The sequence below is a fragment of the Falco cherrug genome, chromosome 6 (genome assembly GCF_023634085.1).
Source record: "Falco cherrug isolate bFalChe1 chromosome 6, bFalChe1.pri, whole genome shotgun sequence".
In the NCBI taxonomy this organism is placed as follows: domain Eukaryota; kingdom Metazoa; phylum Chordata; class Aves; order Falconiformes; family Falconidae; genus Falco; species Falco cherrug.
In genome coordinates this window covers 21077302-21099978 of record NC_073702.1, presented here as the reverse complement: position 1 = coordinate 21099978, position 22677 = coordinate 21077302, and the positions used below count along the sequence as shown (strand labels likewise).

General features: G+C 35.7%; 1 protein-coding gene across 1 annotated transcript in view; it reads right to left on the bottom strand.

Moving 5' to 3' along the window:
* The window catches only part of CSMD1 (CUB and Sushi multiple domains 1), a 1210443-nt gene that overhangs the window by 224319 nt on the left and 963447 nt on the right, over window positions 1-22677 (bottom strand). Inside the window, exons 24-26 of the mRNA XM_055714855.1 lie at window positions 10737-10928; window positions 7354-7480; window positions 3749-3951 (exon numbers count right to left, since the gene is read on the bottom strand). Of these exons, the coding sequence (XP_055570830.1) occupies window positions 3749-3951; window positions 7354-7480; window positions 10737-10928 (522 nt within the window). The remainder of the gene's footprint in view (window positions 1-3748; window positions 3952-7353; window positions 7481-10736; window positions 10929-22677) is intronic.

Genomic DNA, 22677 nt, shown 5'->3' with positions numbered 1-22677 from the left:
CAAAGAAATTGAGAAAAAACCCTCTTTACTACTTTATTAACATTTTGCCAGTTGCTTTGTATTAGCTAAAAAAAACCCCAAAACCCAAACAAAACCTTTCTGCTCACATAAAAGCAGAGATAGGTAAATTGTTAATTGAAGTGCATGCTTACATAATACTATGACTAAGAGAAATTAACAATGCCATAGAACCAGATGCCGGCATAGAAAATCATCATAGATGGGTCTGACTTTAGAAAAGGCAGACATTTCCAAAAATTTCTTTTCCATTATAAGAGGAGTGCAAATAAATCTTTGATGTATTATAGCCTTGAGGAGCCGAATCTACGAAACCAGTTGAAGAACTATGAATTCACCATTCGGTTTAAGAAAAGGATACAATTCTCTTAAGTTACAACATCTGAGAATTTAGTTCAAGAAAAAAGGCTAGGAGCTACTACTGGGTATTGTCAAAATAAGGCTAAGTCTGTAAGAATTATAAGATAACTAGCAACTGCCAGTCCTGTTCCTATCATCTGTCACTTCTATTGGTTTTGTTAAGTATCAAGTAAAAAATTCTATGATGAGATACAAAAAAGCTCTCAATAAAATACACTTCAGGTTAATAAAAGCAATGGATCATCCACTAGCATGGAACCAAATGCTTTCAGAAGTCTAGAGTAGCTGAGGAATAAATATTCAGGGCAAGACTGATCTGCTTCAACATAGGTGGATAGTCTCATTCAAAATGCTCTATAGTATCCAAGGTATCTGCACAGGACTGAAAGATACGACCAAGGACTTATGGGTGTGTGACCTTCTGGAATGGCAGATGGAGGAGACTAGCCAGGATACCTTATGGCATCTCAAAGGAAACTAGACACCTCTGAAAAGACAGGTAAGATTAACTTTACCTGCTCTTAGATGCCCAGAAGTTTGAAATTTAGTGTACGTTAATATATCTAGACCTATAGCTGATAAAAACAAAAAGGCAACTTCAGAGGGAAATCTATCCTACGTACCTTAAACACAACAGAATTAAGCTAGGTTAGAAAATGGTTTTTTTTTTATTATTAACTTAGGCGGAAAGTTTTTGCTGTCAGTAACTTTGTTTCTTTGGAATAAAAAAGCCAAATACCAAATTTGCCTACACCCTTCTTGTGTCCACTTTTTTGGACTGTGACCAGAAAGAGTTGGTTGACATTCCTGGCTTGTATTACATAGTTTAAATGTATTTAACCCCCAGAGTAAAGGTCAATTTTGTACAGTGAACTCCATTTTTTGTCCTTTTATGCACGATTAAATGGTAATTAAGTTTTAATGAAAAGCATTAGACTGATTACAATTAACATAATTACTCTTGTCAGTTCATGTCCTCATGTTCTACATGCTGAGCTGAGTGGGCAAGACAAGGCACCTTTAATAGCGTTGAAACATTTTGTAAGCTTCAGCCACTTGCGTTTTCCCATTAAAAATACCACTAATTACATTTACAATCAACAGCAAGTAATTTGTAGGCGATATTTTCTGATCTGCCTCATACTATCCTTTCACAGCTCCTCCTTTTTAGGCAGATTCAGTAAAGACATTCTAGAGTGCATATAAAGTATATAAAGTAATCAGCGCATTCACAGCACAGTGAAACAAATTCTCCAGCTGAAGGTTAGCACTTTAATGCTTTGTTGTTAAGCTGCTCATTTGACCTGATACTCTGAGAGGTATATCCTTTGTGTGATCCTGTAAGTAGATGTTCATTGACATAAACACTCATCCCAGTTGCATAATCCAATACAGAAGTTGCATGTGGAAGAGGTCCAGGTTACTGAAGACTTTCCAGTCCTCTGCTATTCTGCACCTGAAGGTTATTTCTTGGATCGTAATTAATATTTAAATAAAATGCACTCATTAACAAATGCAACACCTGAAAATCCTTCAGGTGACACAAAGACACCAAACCTGACCAGTTACCTTCATAGAACTTGTAATAAAACACAGACGTCTTCTGCAATTACCAGAAAAAAAGTTTAAGCAACTCAAAACTCTTTTATTCATTGAGTTACAAACTACTACAGCAGTGAAATTTCAATATTCTGTCCAGTTTTGCTATAAACTGGTCTACAGTTTGACCACAAGATGAATACTAAAGCATGCAAATATCCTGACTTAGCCACAGATTAATTAGCTTAAATCCTTTACAGATCAGGGCCACGGTGGTTGCCCGTTACCTCAAGGAGACTAAATAAACTAAGCTCTGATTTTTAGTTCAAATAATTTAACATTTACTTTAGCATATTCCTTGAATAATATTTTTTTCTAACAATTAAAAAAATAATAAAACGCTCCACTTTTCAAGCAGGGTGAATTAAACTTTAGTATCATCTTCCCTTTACTTGCTCTGAGGCATTCAGTTCTGCACCACTAATTCCAATTAATTCCAGTAAGACATACTCTGCAATTACCAGCATGATCACTGAATGCATCCATCAGATATACTAACATGAAAAAATCAGTTCTTCAACCTTAAAGCATTAAATGGTCTCCTATTTACTATAAGTATTGCTGAAGGTCAAAGAATGTGTTGACAAATAACTGCTGAATTATTTCCCTCCTTCCAAAATTGGTGCATAAACTTATAAATATTTTCATATAATACAACATAAAATTGTGTTTGCTAACCCTAACAGAGTAAAAAAACCCCTTCATTTCCACAAATGTACAATTTAACTTTTTTCAAAGAACATGAAAAGCAGTATATTATATAGTACACAGGTTAGGTATTTTAGAAACATTTGTTCTGCTCTTTTTCTTTAATTAATTTTATATAATTTTAACTAGTTATCTTAGGGGTATGAAATACCCTGAGGTTTGGGGGGTACAGCATTTAGAAAAATCAAGCAAAATTAAGTAAATAGGTAAATGTAAAATGTATTATTAGAGACCAGGAACCCCCAAACTCTATTGCCTCATGCAAATAATGACTGAAATCTTATTAGTGCCCTTTACTTCTGAATGACAGCACCTGCAGAAAAGGTTTTCAATAATACTCCTACTTTCCAACATTTTATTAATTCATAAATTTCCTATGTTCCTAAGCAGAAATACACTTACATACATCATATATATATATATGGATGCAACAACTGAGTCAGACAATGATATGGTCTCCCTGCAGACCTGCCCTCAGCTTTTAACATAGAAAAACTCCACATAATCAGTTTTACGATATTGATCACCTGTACAATATCAATCACAGCTCCTTGTATATGGAGAAGCTTTCACTTTAAACCTGTTAATTTCATTAGTCTAATTTTATTCTTCAGTTTCACCATGTACACCAACAGTGGTTAAGGTCACAAAAATGATGCATCAAGTAACCAACACTGTAAGAAAAAAACACCTAAACAACATAAACTATAAACACAAAATAATATACTATTAGTTAGCACTGGGGGGAACATTTAAAACTATCAGTGCAGAAGAAAACATGTATGTACAATCCCATTTTGACTTGTTAAATAATGTTAATTAGATAATAGGCATGTGGTTGCTGTACAAAACATGGAATAAGAAAAACATTCAAAGCAAATCCAAAAACTCTCCCTAGTTGTAGCTGTTTCCATAAATATATAAAATGATTAAAACAATATAGTATATATTTTTTTTTTTAAGACTGAGGAAGTTTTAAGATGAGAAACAGTTAATGTGTATAAGAATAATGTATATAAAGTATATATAATTATTGTATTTGAGATGAAAAATATTTACGTACTTGAAAACTGAATGGAGAAGCCTGATTTGCTGATGAAGAAATCACTGTCAAATTGTAATGTTAATGAGTTGAAAGTGCTGTGAATATCCTCGGGAAGGGCTGAGCCACTCCATTCTTTCAGAAGTATGCTGCTTTCAATAGGCCCATCCCATACCTTCAAGATGTCATGAGCGACCTCAGTGTCAAAAACAATAAAATGAAGACTGCAAAGAGAAAGTGAAAGCATTGTACATTACTCATTAAACACAATTATACAAAATCCAAGCACTCATTCCCAAACTGTATTTAGGTTTGAGATGCCTTTTAGGACTTAATTAGGGCTGGTGGTCCTGCAGAGTTAGCCATTTTTCCTGCTGGATGAGCTGATCTTGTAAAAGAGATGGATTCTGTTCTATAAATGCCTGAATTACAGAAAGCATCATTACAGGGCATACAGTACTCATTCCATCTATAAATTCACTTGTTTTTATGAGAGGTATTTTAAGAGATATAATTTCATCAAAGATTTCCTCTCTTTATTCAAATGTGGATACCAAGAACACTGATTGGCTTGACTACATGATACCGAAAAAAAGCATTGGCTACTGGGCAGTAGCATACATAGCACAGGAAATTCCATCAGTATGACATTTTCTTTCCTATACAAAACCAGAAAATGTATTGTCCTATCTCTGCATTATGCCAAATTAATAAAATATGCAATTGTATTAGAATAATCTGTATTTATCTCTAGGTGAAGTACTAGATTTAGAAAGTGGTTCAAGAACACTACGTTATTAGTCAAAATAAATGTATTGACTTCAAGTTCTGATCATTTACATTTTTAACATTGAAGAAATCTAATAGGTAAATATCAAAGCTTCTTTTTTTTGTTTCCAATAGTTGTGTGTTGATACTCCATTACTTTTGTCATTAATTGGAAATCATTAATTTAAAAATTGTCATTTAAATGTAAATGATGCATTGAAGTCATCTATGATGGAGTGAATTATTTAGCTTAGTGAAACAGGATTACTAATAAAAATAGGAAAAAAACCTCCCAGTGAAACACTTGCCATTTGCTTATATTGTTTTGCTTGTTTAATTTATAAAGTAATAATTTTCATTGAATTGATCAGTTAAAACTATGGTCAGCATAAGCTGAATAATGAAACAGTTTATTATTTGCTAATTTTTTGCTAAAAAAAATATAGTATTCTGAGGTAGCACATTTACTGGAAATCACATAATTCTATCCTGTCACTGGAGTATAAAAGTAGTCTCTGTGGCATATCATTAAACAAATTGGTATCAAGAAATTATTTTCAAATTACAGAAATTAAGATTATCTATTTTGATTAGAAGTTAAATGTGTTTTTTTACATTCTTGCTTTCACAGCAACTTCCTGTTTGGAGCAGAATAACTAGCTTGAATACTGAACAGAATTTGCCATTTCAAAGTTTTTGAATCTGTGTGTTACTACAACAAAACTGAGCTGAAAGTCTCTTTAAATATTAGTATTCCTTCCACTTGAGTAATTTAGCTGTAGGTCAACAGCAAAGTGTGACAGTCTTTCTTGTCAGTAAATCAAATTGGTGAGGAAAAACTGTTTTAAAAGTTCTTCTAGTATTACTAATTTCCTCTTGCCTGAGTTCTTGGATCCTTCTATCATCTTTCCATAAATCATTATAGAAATATAAGCTCTAGATTCCATCATTCAGTTCTTGGCATATACCTTTATTCCATGCATTATTCACGAGCTTTGTTTCCCTCATTTTCTGTATTCTCCTAATTTCTTCCCTTTTCTGTTATGCTGCCTACTCTATGTGGAAAGATTTTCTAGTCCTTATCTATTAAGCATTCTCTGAGTCCTGAATGCACTTCTTATTAAATTCTCATAATTTTTCACAAATTTGATTATCTTCAACTTCTTCTGAGATGTTGCCGATCTTATTATTCAAATGATTATGGGGGGAAAAGTCTGATATTTATATAATTCAAAATGTTATATATGTTAATAATGATATGATGGAAAAGAGCAGGAATGGAAAATGAAAACAATTCAGAGTTGTATATAAAGCTTTATAGCACTAATCCTCTCTGCTGCTGATAATTGCCAAATCCTAATCGATCAAAGCATTGATGACAAAAAGACAGTTTCTAGTAGCTACACAACAAGGTCCAAGATGTCTGATATCTGAGGGCTCCTGGCAGAGTCAGGAGCTTTATGGCTGCTTGAGGTAATGTATTTAAGAAATAGTGTTGAATAATTATGTTTGATTTCAAGCAAATTATTAGATTGAATTTGCAGTAGGATATAAAAGAATGGCATTACAATGACTCAAGGGAAGAATTTTGATACCACAGTTGACAGCTGTGTTGAGTTTGGCTGAGAGGGAGTGAACTTTCCCAGAGCAGTTCTCACAGTGCTGTGCTTTGTATCAGTAGCTAGGAAGGTGTCGATAACACACCACTGTTTTGGGTAGTGCTGAGCTGTGCTCACACAGCACCAAGGCCTTCTCTTTAACTTTCCCTCCTCACCAGTGGGCTGGGGGTGGGCAAGATCTTGGGAGGGGACATAGCCGGGACAACTGACCCAAACTGACCAAAGGGATAAAACAAAAACTAAAAGAAAGGAAGAGGAAGGGGGGTATTCATTATTCCAACATTTGTCTTTCAGAGCAACCACTTCACACATTGAAATCCTGCTTCTTGGGAAGTGGCTGGATATGGTGTGCTTATGGGAAGCAGATAATCTTTTTTTTTTTTTTTTTTTTCTTTGCTTCCACACACGGCCTTTTCTTTTTCTTTATTAAACTGCTTTTATCTTGGTTCATGAAGTTTTTTCCATCTTATTTTCTTCCCATCCCATCCTGCTGAGGAGGGGAGTGACAGAGCAGCTTGATGGGCACCCAGCATCCAGCCAAGGTCAATCCATCACAGTCTCTTTTAGCACCCGATGTGGAGCCTGAGACAATAGCAGTTATATATTAAGTGTGCTATAGCTATAGTAGATATTAAGTGGCAAGCTCCCATGAAGTCACAGAGTTTGTTGCTTTTTTTTGCTGATCTTGGGAACATGTCAATAAAGATAATGGCTTTGTGCTTCACCCTGGCATTGATGGTCTTACTGTGCTGGAAGAACTATCCCATGAAGAGGATGAGGCAACACATCTCCCTTTTTCTGTCTGGGATTGATGAGGATGGTTTTATTATGCAGGTTCCTGAGGTCCTTGTTCACCCTTATGTGAGCTGTTTAATACTACTAATTAACACTGTTAGCATGTTACGTGTTTTGTGGAATCTGGTGTCGTCCTGGTGTAATAGAAGACAAATTTTGAGTGAGGTGATACTGAAATGTGCCCTAAGGCAGCTGTTCCCTCGGTGGCAGGGTGTGTGGAAGGATTTGGGCAGGTTTGTAGGGTTGTTATGATGTCACATAACCTGGGATTTTACACATGAACAGGCAAGTAATCCTGGCCAACTAACATGCCGCCTGACAGAAAGATGCCTTGCATACGTCAATGAAAATGAGCAGTTTGTATAGAAGAGTGTGAGAATGTAAGGCTGAACATAATTTATAAAATACTGAAGTCAACAATAAATATTTAAAGTAAGTATATACCTTATTGTCTTTCCTGGATCTGCTTCGATAATCCAAGTACAATGAAGATTGTTGTCATACGGTACTGGGTAGCCAGGGGACAAAATGCGCCCCGATGTCGCAGCATGAATTTGACCACCACACTCAGCTACAAAATAAGTATTACATTTATTTTTAACAAGACCATAATATTTTGCACTTCCATTTCCTGTCCATTCCACAGCTCTCCATCTTCAAATAGGTAACAGAATGACCTAATATCTCTGAAGCAGTATACATACATACAAATCAGGACATGCACGCGAGTTAAAAATTTACATATAATGATCTCATTCCCATCTTGCTATAAAGCAATAAACCATACTTCTGTGATTATGTTATTTTACTGACAAAAGTAGTTCAATATGCACTGAAATTACAAAAGCACAATTTTAGCATCGACAAGAGAGCAAAAATGCTTCAGAAATATCCCATATGTTTGAATTTTCTAAGTAACACTGAATGCTCAAATTCAGACTTTACAGCATTGCATTCTGTAATTAAAATAGCTTTCTGTGTTGTGCTAATGTCAAAGTACCTTTAGTTTAATGTTTTCAAGTTACTTCTGTGTAACTTCAAGTTTAACTACATCAAAATGCAGTTAGGTATTGCCTAGTAATTTCCTTTAGTATTTAAAAAATTAAATGCCATATGCCCACAAAGTGAGAAAGTAAATGAAAAAAATGACTAGGTGTAGGCTATGTGGAATATGTCTATGTATGGGCTTGACATTTTTTATGAATGAGATTGAAATGATTGTAAAGACAAGATGAATGTAAATGTCACTGGAGAGAACAGCAAATATCAAATGTTGACCTAAAACACAACAAGAAAAAAAAATAAAAGGTCTCCACAAACAGGAGGATATTAAGAAAATGTGTCTAAGAAAGAAAGTGATGTTTGAAAGTTCATGACAACTTAAGGAAAAGGAAGGAAAAGAAAGCAGTCAAATCACAGTAAAACTGTGATAGCATAAGATAAAACTAAAGAAGGAAAATATTATATAAATAACACTGGATGGAAGAAAAAAGGAGAGAGCATAAAATGATCTGCAGATGCTTTAACTGGGTTTTCAGGGATCTTCATGACAAGTTTTCCTGTGCACAGAACAGTAGAAAAAAAACAACAATTTAATGAAGGTAACAGACTGTGAAAGGCTGTTTAGAAAGATTCACCTTTAGAAGACTTTCAGAGAGAATAGTGAACATTTGACTTCTTGGGGAGCTAATTAATGTTTCATAAGAGTTTAAAATTGAGAAATAGGAAGAGGGGTTTTATACAAAACTGATGTGATCCCCAAATTTCAGTTTAAATATAGGAACATGGACAGCAAATAAAAAGATATGTAAAGATAATAAAGCTACATAGGAAGATAGCTTTATGGTTGAACAGACAGAAAGCAAGGACAAAATCTGTCTCAGATTACTAAAAGAAAATTGACTATTCTATTGATATCAGGACATAATTTCACTTAGAGATGAAGTGAGATCCTCAAGAAATAAGAGATTTTGGTACAAGTGATTCTAAAAGTTTAGCAACAAAATACAAAACCCAAACCTAGTAATGCAAGGTACAACATCAATTATATAAAAAATGAAAAAGTAACAATCTTGAGTGGACTGTAGATGCTTAAAAGTATACTGTTATCAAGAAAACTGGAAATACACAATAAAAAGTGGAGATACACAATGGAGGGAGCATTATATAGCAGTGATGCAGAAAATAAAATCAGCCTCCAAAATATACATATTGGTAAAAAATATTTTGTAGAACGGTTATGAAAGAAGTTCTACAGGAGCTAAGATGGGAATCTTACTTAGATTCATTTGATCCTGGTTTCCCTATCTTCCTCCAGGTCAGACTGGAATATACATTCTTTTATTTTTTCTTAATACTGTATGATTGAGATGTTAACACCCCACATACAGAGGACAAATCATCATACTAAGAAAAGGAAGTAGGTAGAGGGATGGATTTATTCACCTAATAAACTTGAAACCCACAAGTATTTTAGAATTGATTCAAATACTTAATTGGTAGTGAACACAGGCACAAGAAAATATTACAGAAAATGACCTTAGAGTAATGACTTCATTTAAATTAAATGGGGAGACAGGCAAAGGTAGGACTAATTATAGCTTTTCTCTGCAAAAGGGCAAACTTAGAGGAAAAGGAAGGTGGTCGATTAAACTGAAGAGCTTAAGGACTTGAATGTATAAAGAATCTCAAAAAGTCTTTAAATCAAAACTGGAAAGAGTTGTTTTGACCTGTCAGATACATACAAGAAAACTTATAATTCTAGAATCAAGGGGGGGAAATAACACCTCTACTAAAGACTAAGCAGAAACACTGTTCACTGATGTTTTTCTGGCACTTACCCTCTCTGGGTAAAGTGAATTTTGAAAGGAAGGGAACTTGCTCCTTTGTAGACTGCAGGTCTGTGAATGTGTTCAGCAGATAGCAGCTCCTGGAATGGAGAATGTAGCACCCAATATAGGAGAGAGGCAACAAGCAAGGATTCTGCAGGTCAGGTGAGTGCTCAAAGCAGTTGGTGGCCTGCCTGCAGCAGGCAGCAGAGGCAAAAACTAAGCATCAGAGGGCACACAGAAAGAAAGGCTTTCCCATGGAGTCATGGGAAGTCCATGTGAAACTTGAACTCAGGAAGTCCCTGGTAACTGCTGGACTGGAAAGCAAAATGGAAGGAGAGAAACTGCCTAGCAAAGGTACAAAGTCAATAGCTATCCTAGTTTTCAGTTATTTTATGCATCTCGCCTAGTACTTCTTTATTTAATATTTATGTTGTCTGTAATGACACACAGTTTAAGACACTTGAAGACATGATATTTAAAGAAAAAATCTACTCAATGCTCTGACAGATGGGGTATCCTAGCATGGCAACAATGACTAAAGAGCACTCAGATAAAACAATCCACCAATGTGGGATAAAAATTAGAAAGTAGCTTCATAGGAATGAGATGCTGAAATAATCTGATGAAAACAGATACGGTAAAAAAGATCATTACTGGCTTTATGATGGGGGTGGCTTAGCCTGTGAAGTGTTTAGATAATACCACTGCCTGTGATAGCATGGCAGACTCGATGACCCAGGATATCATCAGAACCAAAACAGTAGTCTTTTGCCAAAGGCTGCCCTATAGATAGAAGCGTTTCCCAGCAGTTTTGTAGCCATTAATAGCCAGCCATATATTTCAGAGAAGGTATACTTGGATGTCCACATTATATCTTTACTTGAAATTTAAACTACGTTTACACCATTATCATCTCATAAAGTATAGAAATACAATTTCTTTCTTTTACCCTTGAAACACCAGAATGAAATCTTTCACTGTCACAATCCATATTACCTATGCAAGTAGGCAAAGGTTTGTCCCAAACTCTCCGATCTCCACTTAAGCAGGTCATAATACTACTACCATGCATTGTATAGCCAGGATTACAGCTGTATAAAATGACAGTGTCTATAAAATGTCCTTCATCTCGGATCTTGTAGCCATAATTTGGTATGCCAGGATCTTCACATTTCACTAGGTCAAAACCTGTGAACAGAAATGGGAAGAGAAAAGAAGAAATAAAGACACAGAGATATAAAATATCAAACAAAATATAATGTCAATGAATCTTATATTGATGCAAATTATGTTCTTATGATTCAATTAGATTAAATATATCCACAGTGAACAAACATAAATTATATATAATTTGGGTAAATCAGAAACTGGAGCACCAACAACTAATTATTCATTTGATACTTGATTATAGTATTAGTTTATTGAAAAAAGCTTAATATCTACACTATCCTAAAAGAGATTAGTGAGCTATTTATTAATTTATACCACTTCTATTATTTTTTATCCAAAGAAGAGGAAGTATCAAGCCTGCATTTAGCACTAAATGGCAGCTTCATCTCCTCATCTAATCTCTATAACGAAGCCAGCAGAGCATAGTGGCAACTAAGGAAGAACATGCAAAGGTTGTTCTATCCATCTTAGTGTCAAGATAGCATGGTTTCAGTTTCTTCTCTGCCGAAAAGAAGACATATCCCTACACTGATTTTCAAATAGCATTCCCCTTTTTGGCCTATTAACATGCTGAATGGGATAAGCAGTTACCTCTGTGCTCCTTGGAATGAGCAGTTCTACTCTAAGCAGCTCCTCTCCTCTCTGCATTTTCTCCATATAGCATTGCTAGAATGTAAAGATGCATTCTAAATCTCTCCTTTTGCCTTGAGGTCCAGTTCTTGGAGCAATATAAAGAGTGGTTCCAAATTCATCTTTCTCAACTCTATATTCTTTTTCTTTGTGTATTCTTCCTTTATTACAGTCATGTCCACAGCCCAAGGAAGTAATTCTGACTTCACAAATGGTTTCCATTTGCTGTCCTTATTTTGCTGAACAGTTTCATTAAGTGGTTCTGAATCAGGCTGCTGGTCTTCTGTTCAGTTTGCTGTTTTCGGCTCATTCTCTACAGGAGGTTGCCCACAGAAGCTGTGGCTGCCCCATCTCTGGAAGTGTTCAAGGCCAGGTTGGATGGTGCTTTGAGCAACCTGGTCTAGTGGAATATGTCCCTGCTCATGGCAGGGGGCTTTGAACTACCTGATCTTTAAGATCCCTTCTAACTCAAAACCATTCTATGATTCTATGAGGTCATTCGCTAATTAGGAGACAGTCAGACATATCTATGATAAATAACATACTCATACACAACGTGTCATTACTTCACAACTGCACAAACTAGAGTTGGTATCATATTTTTCTTATTTCCTTTCTTCTGGTGCGGAGGTCAACCTCAGCTGAAGAAATGGCAAGGAGTCTAATACCTTGCTTTTCTTCCTGTACAGACGCTAAAGCTGTCTATCACCTGAGTCCTCTGAAAACACAAACCACTTTTTTTTCCTTTGATCATAAATTAGGAACAAATTTTGGGAATTACCTGCTATAACTCAGGGTTCTGAAAATTAGAAGGCTAAATCTGAACTAGTCAGCTTAGGCTACTTTCCTACTCAGTCCAGAAATACAAATCTCCAGAAAACTAACTATTTAGATAGGTGGTCAGATCAGTCAGTTCAATCAGTTTCTGGAAACACTTATTTTCTACCTTTACTGTAAACTGAGCCTAGGCTCTTTCTTTATATAATAGGCTATAGTGGCTCAGAATTCTAAGTATTTAGACTTAGGGAAAGGGAAGCCCACCCAGAAAAATATAATGCTATTTAATCACATAGACACTGCATCTCTTTCTGTCCTAATATCATAAGAAACATGAAGCCCCAAAGCCAGTGAGAATGCTCTGACCACAGCCATGCATTGTTAAACTCAATTACCCTTCAAAAGAGCATGGCTGTCAACCCGCCACTTCCTGGGAATTTAGCATACACTGTTCTACAACATTACGCTTGAGATTGTTTGGGAGAGTACTAGACTACCCAAGGTAGAAGCATGCCAGCATTTACCCTAACATTACAGCAGTCTAGATGATCACTTTCCCACACTCTTGTCCTGACAATGTTTTGTTTATTAACAGTTGCAGCTTATGTGTCAGAAGGAGTATCTATAATCACATAATGTACAAATGGATTATAGAGATTTATCATTACTCCCTTGCTAAAAGATTGTTCCCATTTGAATATTTGCACATCCCTGCAACTTCACTTTGTTGACAAAAAAGAAACAAGCAAACATACTCAGTTTCCAGACAAAAGGGATAGGATTCATTTTAACTAGCTCTCATATATAAACAGCCATATCTAAACCTGTTGTCTTTTAGAGTTAATAGTAATTTATGGGCCATGATTAATCTCATCTTAAAGTAGATATCTAAAATAGATTGGTGTAATTATGCAAATCTAAAAAGGTCCATTTCTCTTCACTCACTATAAAAAAAGCCAAGATGATTAGGTCATTCACATGAGCTGAACATCACAAGAAATAGCTATATTTAATTTTATTACAAATACAAAGACATTTATTTGGAAACCTGAAAATGTAAGTTGTTTAATAGATAAGTGAACATACTTTATTACTGATTTGACAGCATGAGCCAGTGTAACACTATTTCTCTGCCACCGGCTTTTAGATAATTTCCCATCCTTCAGTAGGTGCAACATTTGGTTAGCACTGGCAATGGCATGTGATTGACAGATGAAACTCTTCTGATTAAAGAATCTACTTGTGTGTGGTGAAATAAACTTTCCATAACACTGACATATAGTTACAAAGCTACATAAGAGATTGATTTTCCAAGAAAAGGTTGTCAGGGAGAGGTAGACCAACAGATAAAACTGGGTGAAATGAAACAAACTTTTGGACAAACAAGCCCTTCTAATGTGCTATAGAGCCATTTTCAATACAGAAGATGTCAAGACTGGGATAAAATTATCATTCTGACTGGCTGCCATTTCATGTATTCCACTTAGCATGCAGTTTCGCACAAGTTTGTGAATATGTATCTAATGCAATGCCAGAGAATCTTACTTATTTTCCTTTCTTTTTTGCAGTGCCGCTTCTGTGGGATGATGTCTATAAAAGGCACAAATCTCCTCATTCATCAAAATTAAAGCTTCCTGAATGGTGCAAAACCAAGATTAGTGTGTTTATCTTTTTACAATCTGTTTGCACAGTATACATGGCACATATACTATTCCATTTTCTCCTCATCTGCAATGATGATCCCTGAGGACTCTTGACATCACTGACATGAACAGAGATCCTGCCAGAAGCTTTAGAAGTTTGACAGAAGCCTACCACAGCCTGCCTGCACTTTCTAGTCTTCTTTTGAAATAGAAGTGAGTAGCACAGAACTTTCTGCCTTTCCTTTAGCTTATTAATAGTTCACATAGTTATTGTAAGTCACTTATACCTTCAAGTACCCACTAACATAGGGGGTTTCCACCTTTTATGATTTGTGGACTGCTAGAAGTTCTCAAAAGTGAGTTACAGTACTATAAAAGTCTATCACTATTGAAAATAAGCTTGCTTTTCATTACATTTGCAGACTCTATGGCAGAAGTCCATGAGGTCCCACAGATCAGAGACCAAAATTCACTTTACTACTGCATTAGAATACTATAATTGAATTAAATATAATCTAATATAAAAATATGAAATTCATCATTAAAAGAAATGATCTTGATATTAACATAAAAAACTTACTGGGGCTCTTATTGAAAGAATTTCTTCTAAACCCAATTTTCTGAAGACAGAAATTAATTCAAAATGTAGATTGAGATTTGGCATTTAGGAAGAGCCAACAAATAAGAATTGTTGGGTTTTGTTTATCTTAAGCCTAAAATCTCCAACCTGTAAAATTATTTACTATCCCTTGGCATTATTTTGACTAACATGGTTTTGAAATTACTTCTGTTACATTGCTAAAATATGTAGTATGTATATATCATAGCATCCAAATGTTAGACTATATTGATTTCCATTACAAAAAGCTGTGTAGTTGTGTGTATGTTTATAAAGAAATAAAATACTAAGAATAAATAAATAAATCAATACATAAAGTTTAACTAGAACTGCATTATCACATAAAATTCAATTACTATTGCAATAACAGGAGAATAAATTAGTTAACTACTTACTGGCTCTTCCTCTCCTCCACCTCAGACTGGTCTAGATAATCACATGAAATGTAATGATTTTGTCCATTTACTCTTCTAACATGAATACCATAAATGTAGACAAAGTGTCTCTAAATCTAGCATATTTTTACAGTTCTTGAGCCATCATTCTCCAAATGTGGAAAGACTTTTTCACCTGTCAATAGCACTATCCCAAAGTGAATTGCCTGCTTCAAGACTGTCATACTCCACAAATACTCACTGAACTGTTTTTCTGTATCTGTAAAGGGCAAAAGTCCTCTGCAAATTAGAAGTAGGAAAAATAAGCTTTAGTAAAGACACTGTCTGAATACACAGCAATAGATATAGGAATTCCTCAGCCTGTGCGTGTCAGAGGACAAGAAGTCCCTTACAGAAATATATTGCTTTCTAAAATCTTATTTTTGAGACTCTGTGGGAGAATTTATATCAATAGAGGAGTTAAGATTTTCTGTCAGTCTATTCTAAACTCAAATCTAATCAAATATTTATTTTGGTTAAAGTGTTAGATAAGCTGCTTGTAAAGAACATAACCACTCACTGTCTTGGGTATCAGAATTCAATGTTCTATTGCACACACAATACAGAAAAAAATAACATGCTAGTAAAAATATCTAACTGGAAGCAAAAATATGAAGCCTAAATTTAAATACCTCTGAGACACTAAACGCTTCAGTATTTGATGGGGTTTTTTTTAGTTTATTCAGATATTTCTATCAAAAGGTCACGTTGGAAAACAAGTATGGATTTTTATTTCTTCTAATTATTGCCAATTCAGGAAAAGACCCGTGGTAGTCTCAGTTTTTAGGTTTATATACTGTTGGTTTCAGCTGGGATAGTTAATTTCTTCTTAGTAGTTAGTACAGTGCTGTGTTTGACTCTGATGTGAGAACAATGTTGATAGCACACTGATGTTTTCAGTTGTTGCTGGGTGATGTTTAAACTAAATCAAGGACTTTTCAGTTTCCTGGGCCCTGCCAGTGAGAGGGCTGGAGGGGCACGGGAAATTGGGAGTGGATACATGACCCAAGCTAGCCAAAGAGGTATTCCATACCATATGACATCATGCTGAGTATATAAACTGGGGGAAGGAGAAGGAAGGGGGGCTGATATTTGGCGTTATGGCATTTGTCTTCCTGAGTAACCATTACGTGTGATCGAGCCCTGCTTTCCTGGGGATGGCCGAACACCTGCCTGCCAATGGGAAGTAGTGAATGAATTCTTTGGTTTGCTTTGCTTGCATGCGTGGCTTTTGCTTTACCTATTAAATTGTTCTTATCTCAACCCTGGAGTTTTACATTCCTTTCCAATCCTCCTTCCCATCCATCTGGGTGGGGGGGAGTGAGCAAGCAGCCGCATGGTACTTGGTTGCCAGCTGAGGTTAAACCATGACAGTCCTTTTTGGTGCCCAACATAGAGCATGAAGGATTTGAGATAACAATGGATTTGACTGGAATGTGCTAGTTTGAATGTATAGCTGATATTGCTGTTTAGCCATTAAGGGGCAGGTTTCTGTGCTTACCATGGGGCTTGCTCGCCTTACTATATATTAGACTCTAGTGCTCATTAGTGTCTGTTTCTTGCTTTTGCTGCTTGCTGTACTGCTTATCATCTCACTGTGCTGTCCCTGAGAACATTCTGATAACAGCAATGGCGATATGCTGGAGCTGGCAGACAGCCAGGGCATCGCTGCTGTTTCTGTGCTGCTGTACTGGACAGGCTGGAACTTCAGTGTGAACTCCAGTCAAAAGGACTGTGACCTGTGGATGAGTCCATGTGGAAGCAGGACACCCCAAAGCCCCTGTAGCCGTCACTAAGTCCATGCCTGAGCAGGTATATCTTGGAGCATCTGTGGCCATGGTTATGCCTGTGCTGCAGCAGGTATGCCTCTGAAGGAATTGTGGCCCAAGAACAAGTCCATGTTGGAGAAGGTACATCTCGAAGCATCTGTGGCTGTGGATAAACCCATGCTACAACAGGTACACCTTAAAGCATCAGTGGCTGTGTGTGAGGTCATGCTGGAGCACCTCAAGGCATGTGGGCCTGGATAAGCCCAGGACAGAGCAGGTGCAGCCCTGAAGGGATTGTGGCCAGGGATAAGGCCATGCTGGAGCTGATTTACTTCTGAAGGGACTGTGGCTGTGGGTAAGGCTACGTTGGAGCAGGTCTATGGTGATGGCCCATGAATAAGGCCATGTTGGAACAGGTGCACCTCGAAGTGGCTGTGGCTGTGGATGAGTCTGTGCTGCAGCAGGTGTACCCCTGGAGAGACTGTGGCTCGTAGCTGAGGCTCCACTTGGAGCAGGTTGCACTCTGTGGATAAGCCCAAACCGGACCAGGGGCAAGGGGAAGAGTTCATTGCAATGTTAAACCCTACGGGGTGGTTCAAAGGGTACAGGGGTTGAGACTGTAATAGATATACCTTTAAATTGTTGTAACCCATGATTTGAGATTCCTGTTATAGGAATGACTATAGCACAACTACCTGAACCAGTGGAGGACAAGCCTTACAAGAAGCAGTGCAAGTGCAGCAGTGACCCGACCTGAGCTGGCTCTGATGCCTGATAACCTCATACAATACACAACCTCTCTTCTCCTGAGTAACCACCATAAGAGATCATGTTCATGGACCAAATGAACTCAATGGACATTTTGTGGACATTTTATAGACATTTTTACAAGGGTGGTGCATAGACTAGGGGAATGATGTCTGTGTATTATATCAAAGGATGGGAAGGGTGATAGTGGTTAATGAGGGTGTATTGGAAAGTGTGGCATGATGTAAGTGGTATGGAATAAGGGATGGATACTGTCCTGGTTTCAGCTGGAATAGAGTTAATTTTTATTATTAACTATTAGCTCTATTCCAGTTGAAACCAGGACATTATGCACAATATTATGCCTAGAAAAAAGATTAGGTACAAATATTCATTATGACAAAATAAAGAGTATTATTGGGTTTTGTATCTGAAAAATAAAATACTCTCAGCAAGGACAACCCGAAAACTGATTGCTGGGGTTTATGCCATTTTTTTTTTAATGCCAGTTTGAATACTCTAGAAAAAATATATGAATGACAGTACATAGTTTATGGCCACACATTTACTACACTTTTTCACCAGCAAAACTATCTGTGTCAGTAGGCCTTACTAAAAACTGGGGGGTTCACATGCAAGTAGGTGCTGCTAATTGTGTACAAACATAACAGGCTCTTTCCCTGTGTGTTTGCAGGCAAGCTGCCTTTCCAGATTTTATCCAATTCCCATCCTTTCCTATCATACAAAAAATAGAACTTTCCATTCCCTATTCCCTGATGCTCTTGTACATTTGGTGCAATTTCTCATAAAGGGCCATATTGTTGTGAAAACTCATTGTCAAAATGTTGCAACAAAACTTCAGTGTTAAAGTAGGTGCGGTGAACTCTCACAGTGGAGAAATATGGTCATGAGCTCCATACAATCACAGTATTCTGGTTCACCTGACATTGAAAGGAGCCAGCAGTCAGAAATTCTGCCAATATTTTTACTGCTGAGAAAGATTATTGTACAAGGAAATTGCTGCCACTTACCTTATTCTTGACTTTCATTAAAGGATTATCAGAAAAATGTATGGCTAAAAGCCAGTTAAATCAAAACCAAAACAGTCATAATACATCTTGATGATTGGCGATCATTTCCTGATGCTATTTATACAATGTGATTTGTTCTGTCATATTTGATATAAATAATCATGGATGTACAAATACCAGTTTTCAGGGTAAAAATTCTTTACATGTCTGTAATGTATGTAGACTATTACAACTTCTTTCAATGTAGTTTAATTATGACACATACTGTGGTTCTATCTACACTAGTACACAGTCCAGTACTGCAGAAGCAAATCTGAGCAGTGAAACAGTGAAGATGAGGACACAATGTCCACGCTGTCTGCACTAACATGTTTTTACTTTGGACTACTTTTTGTGTCCATGAATAGGTGGAGTATGCTACGTGCTTTCCTGGAGCGCAACTTTCAGTTCAGTTCCAAAATCTGTCTTCAATATGAAGGCAGAAGCAAGTGTTCATTTTGTGTCTCCAAGGGCAATTCTCAGGGATTCTATGTAGTACAGTGTACATTTAACAGAAGCTGAAGTTCTAAGATACCTACAAATGTTCTTTTCATCTGTTTTGAAAGGGAGTTTACAAATTGCTTACCATATATATATATATACATATATATGAGTATTTACACTGCATGTAAACCTACAGTGGATATATGATAATTAAGTAATCTAAAATAAGTAATTTCCTACCCCTATTTCTTGAACAAGTCCTAAGTTTTCTTGAAATAAACATTCTCCTAAAGCCAGACACACAAAAAAATAAGCACCTAAAAGGTATGCTTTACCAGCCTTCAGTATTTGGTCCCTACTTCGAAACTCTAACCTTGAGTTCAACACTAAGACTTCTTTGAAGAGTATGAGGAAAAAAATAAAGTTTGAGTTCTTGGTCTAGAAAGTGGACAAAAGCAATAGACACTCTGAATTGCAAGCTATGGTACTCATAATCAAATTTTACTTCTGACACAAGGAAATGATGAGGCATGTTACATTATATCTGTCTTAGCAGAACATACAAGCACACTGTTATCAGGGACCAGAATATAGGTCCTTTATGAGCACCCAAGAAATAAGGCTGCAGGGGTTTACTCCTTCCTTTTTTTCTTTCTGGCTTAGTTAACCTTGTTCATGCTTTAGCACAAAGTATACTATGGCAGTTAAAACTTCACCCATGGAGATGGAAGAGAAGAGTTTTAACACAGGAAATAATTGAACTGACAGTAAAATAAATGTATCATCACAGTCCTTTAATACTATGGTCCCATGGTGCAAACGTGTTCAACAATTTTTAACAGGTTAACTTTATTTAGAAGCTTTATGTTGCACTAATTATTGTTTGTCAATGCCATTGTGACTTTACGCCAAACCATATATAAAACTGGCATAAAAGCACAAAATGTTCATAAGTTTCCTTCTGTATGCTCTAGTTAATTTTACAGGAATTCAGTCATGTTCATGCCAGATCCAGTTCAGATTTGCACTGCTGGGTGTTCTGATTCTGCACAGATTCATTTTTAATGACTGGCACCTAAGCCTCAGATATGATTCCAGAACAATGTAACCAGCAAGTAAAAGAATACTGTAGACACCGAGCTGTTAAAAAAATAATAATATAGATGTAGTTTCTTCAAAAAAGCATGAACCTGCGTTGTGCCTGCAGTTGACTCTGGCAGTTTGTAGTATGAACTCTAAATAGAAAGCCTACCAGGCAAAACTGTAAAGATTTTTTAGAAGAAATGCTACCTGGACTATCTGCAAAACTTTCAATCTCTAACCTAAAGAAGAACATCCTGAAACAAAATATATAGCATATAGGTGTAGGTCAACACTATTAATGATCTCAGTTTACATGAGTAAATTTACACTCATATAATTTCCTAATAATATTACTGTTTGTTACAGATGAGAAAATACTGTCAAAACAGCAATGCCACTAATCCCCATTAAAAATTTAGAAGAAAACCCATGAATTTAGAAAAGCTTTTTCAGCTCATTTATTAAGCACTAAAGGATTAAAAGCACACCCCATGGGACTCCAAATAGTGTTTAATAATCTCTAATAATTATATAATTTACTATACCATAAGTATAGACTGGGTGGGCCCTGCGCAGTGAAAAGGTAATGCTATCTTTTCATGTCTACTTGCTAGGGAGGTCAGAGCTTATAAATGATGTATAATCTGTCTTTAGCTTCTGAACGTGATGTAGTAAAATATTTTGGGATGACTCCAAAAAAAGTAGGGCAAATGCATATATAAATCCTTCAGTACATACATGGCAAAATTAAAAGTTGTTTTAATATTTAAAAGGTAAGGTAAGTTAATGTGAAAATATTGGAAACATCAAGAACTCAGTTAGTGTTATCTAAATCTCAAGCAATTTAAGCTCATATACATAATCTATATTTTTACACAGTCATTTTTGAACTACCAAAGAGTAATTAATGTCCAGAGTCTATAACAGATTTCTAAATGCATGTAAATGCCAACAAATACTCATTCTGCAGTTGCGAGGAAGTTACTCATACAGTTAGCACTTCAAAATATTCTGTATGTTACTTGTGAGCAGAGCACTGGTCTGACTTTTTTTTTTTTGGTCGTGGGGGGAGGAGAAAAGGAGAAGAAATAAAACGGACACATACATTTTTTCTCATGGTATTTAGTGCAAGGTGTTTTGGCTTAACACCTGCCATATGCTTCAGTGACTACAAAGGCACTTGTTTCCTCACAGTCTTTTCTAGAATAATCACTTTCAGAGTTATCAAGTCACCACGAACATAAAGGATGGATTGAAGAATGGAAAAAATTGTACAAGATTCTAAAAATCAGTATGGCACAGACGACTGAAAGTTAAGATCCCCATCATCTGTAGCTGTGCTCATTCTTTCACACACTGACAAGGAAACTACGTTCACAACTGCCTGTTATTCTGGCTAGTGATGTTGATGCCTGACACTTCTGAAAATCAAGTTCTAAATACACTGTGGTGAATCTAGATAACTTAAATAATGAGAAACACATAAATCTTTTTGACCTGTCATCATTCTGTCTTAAGCAACTTTCCCCACCTAGAAAGTTTATGGAAGTGAAAGGAACAGAAATAAATAAGTTTATAGCATTCATCCTCTTTAACTATCTTTCTTCCAAATAGTCTGCTCTCTACATGCATCCTAATTCTGCTCATATATCATATACACATAGTTTTGGCAGGGTGTTTTTAATACCATGCATAAACTTCTGAAGGAATAAAATTAATTTTATTAATAAATAACTTTGAGTTGTAAATAATCAGAAACATATTTTTGATGACTAAAAAATCTGTTCCCTATTTATTGCCAATGTTCAGTTATAAAAAATGATTATATTCTAGGGCAACAAGCTTTATTTTTTGATATGTAAACTATTCCCTCATGTAATGAAGGCAAGAGAGAAAACAGTCCCATTCCTACATCTGATCTGTTAAAATCCTTACAAATGAATTCTGGATTATTTTTTCCCTGAAAATTTATGTTTTCATAAATTATTTTAATTAAAAAAATCTAAAAAATGGTTATGTAATGTATTTTACATTCTTTATTTTAGAAGAGGTCATTTAAACAGTTTTAAGAAAGGGAAAAAATCAATCAGAAGAAAGCTAAGGTCAAACTTTGATCTCAGGGGCACACACAAATGCCTTGAAATGTCCAACATTAAAAAAAAACCACAATCGTATATAAGGTTTTACTTTTGTATAACAGTATGAGAAGTATGGAACAGAATAATATTTTTATAATATATACATATATATATTTATATAAATTATAAATTATAAATTTACTTATAAATATATTTCTATATATGGTTATAGATATATAATATTTAGACTGTTATAGTTTATACTTTCATAAATTTGACAGTTTGTAAATCAGCAATGAGGCATTTAAAAAATCTTACATTTGAATCGCAGCAAGAAGGAGCTTGCAAGAAAGATTGGTCTATCATCCTAGTTTTCTAAGTGAAAATCATCTACCTGACTGAAGGAATTGCATATCAATAAGACAATTGGCTAGATAACAATGGCAGGTTTTGCCCTTGTCTCATACTCAATA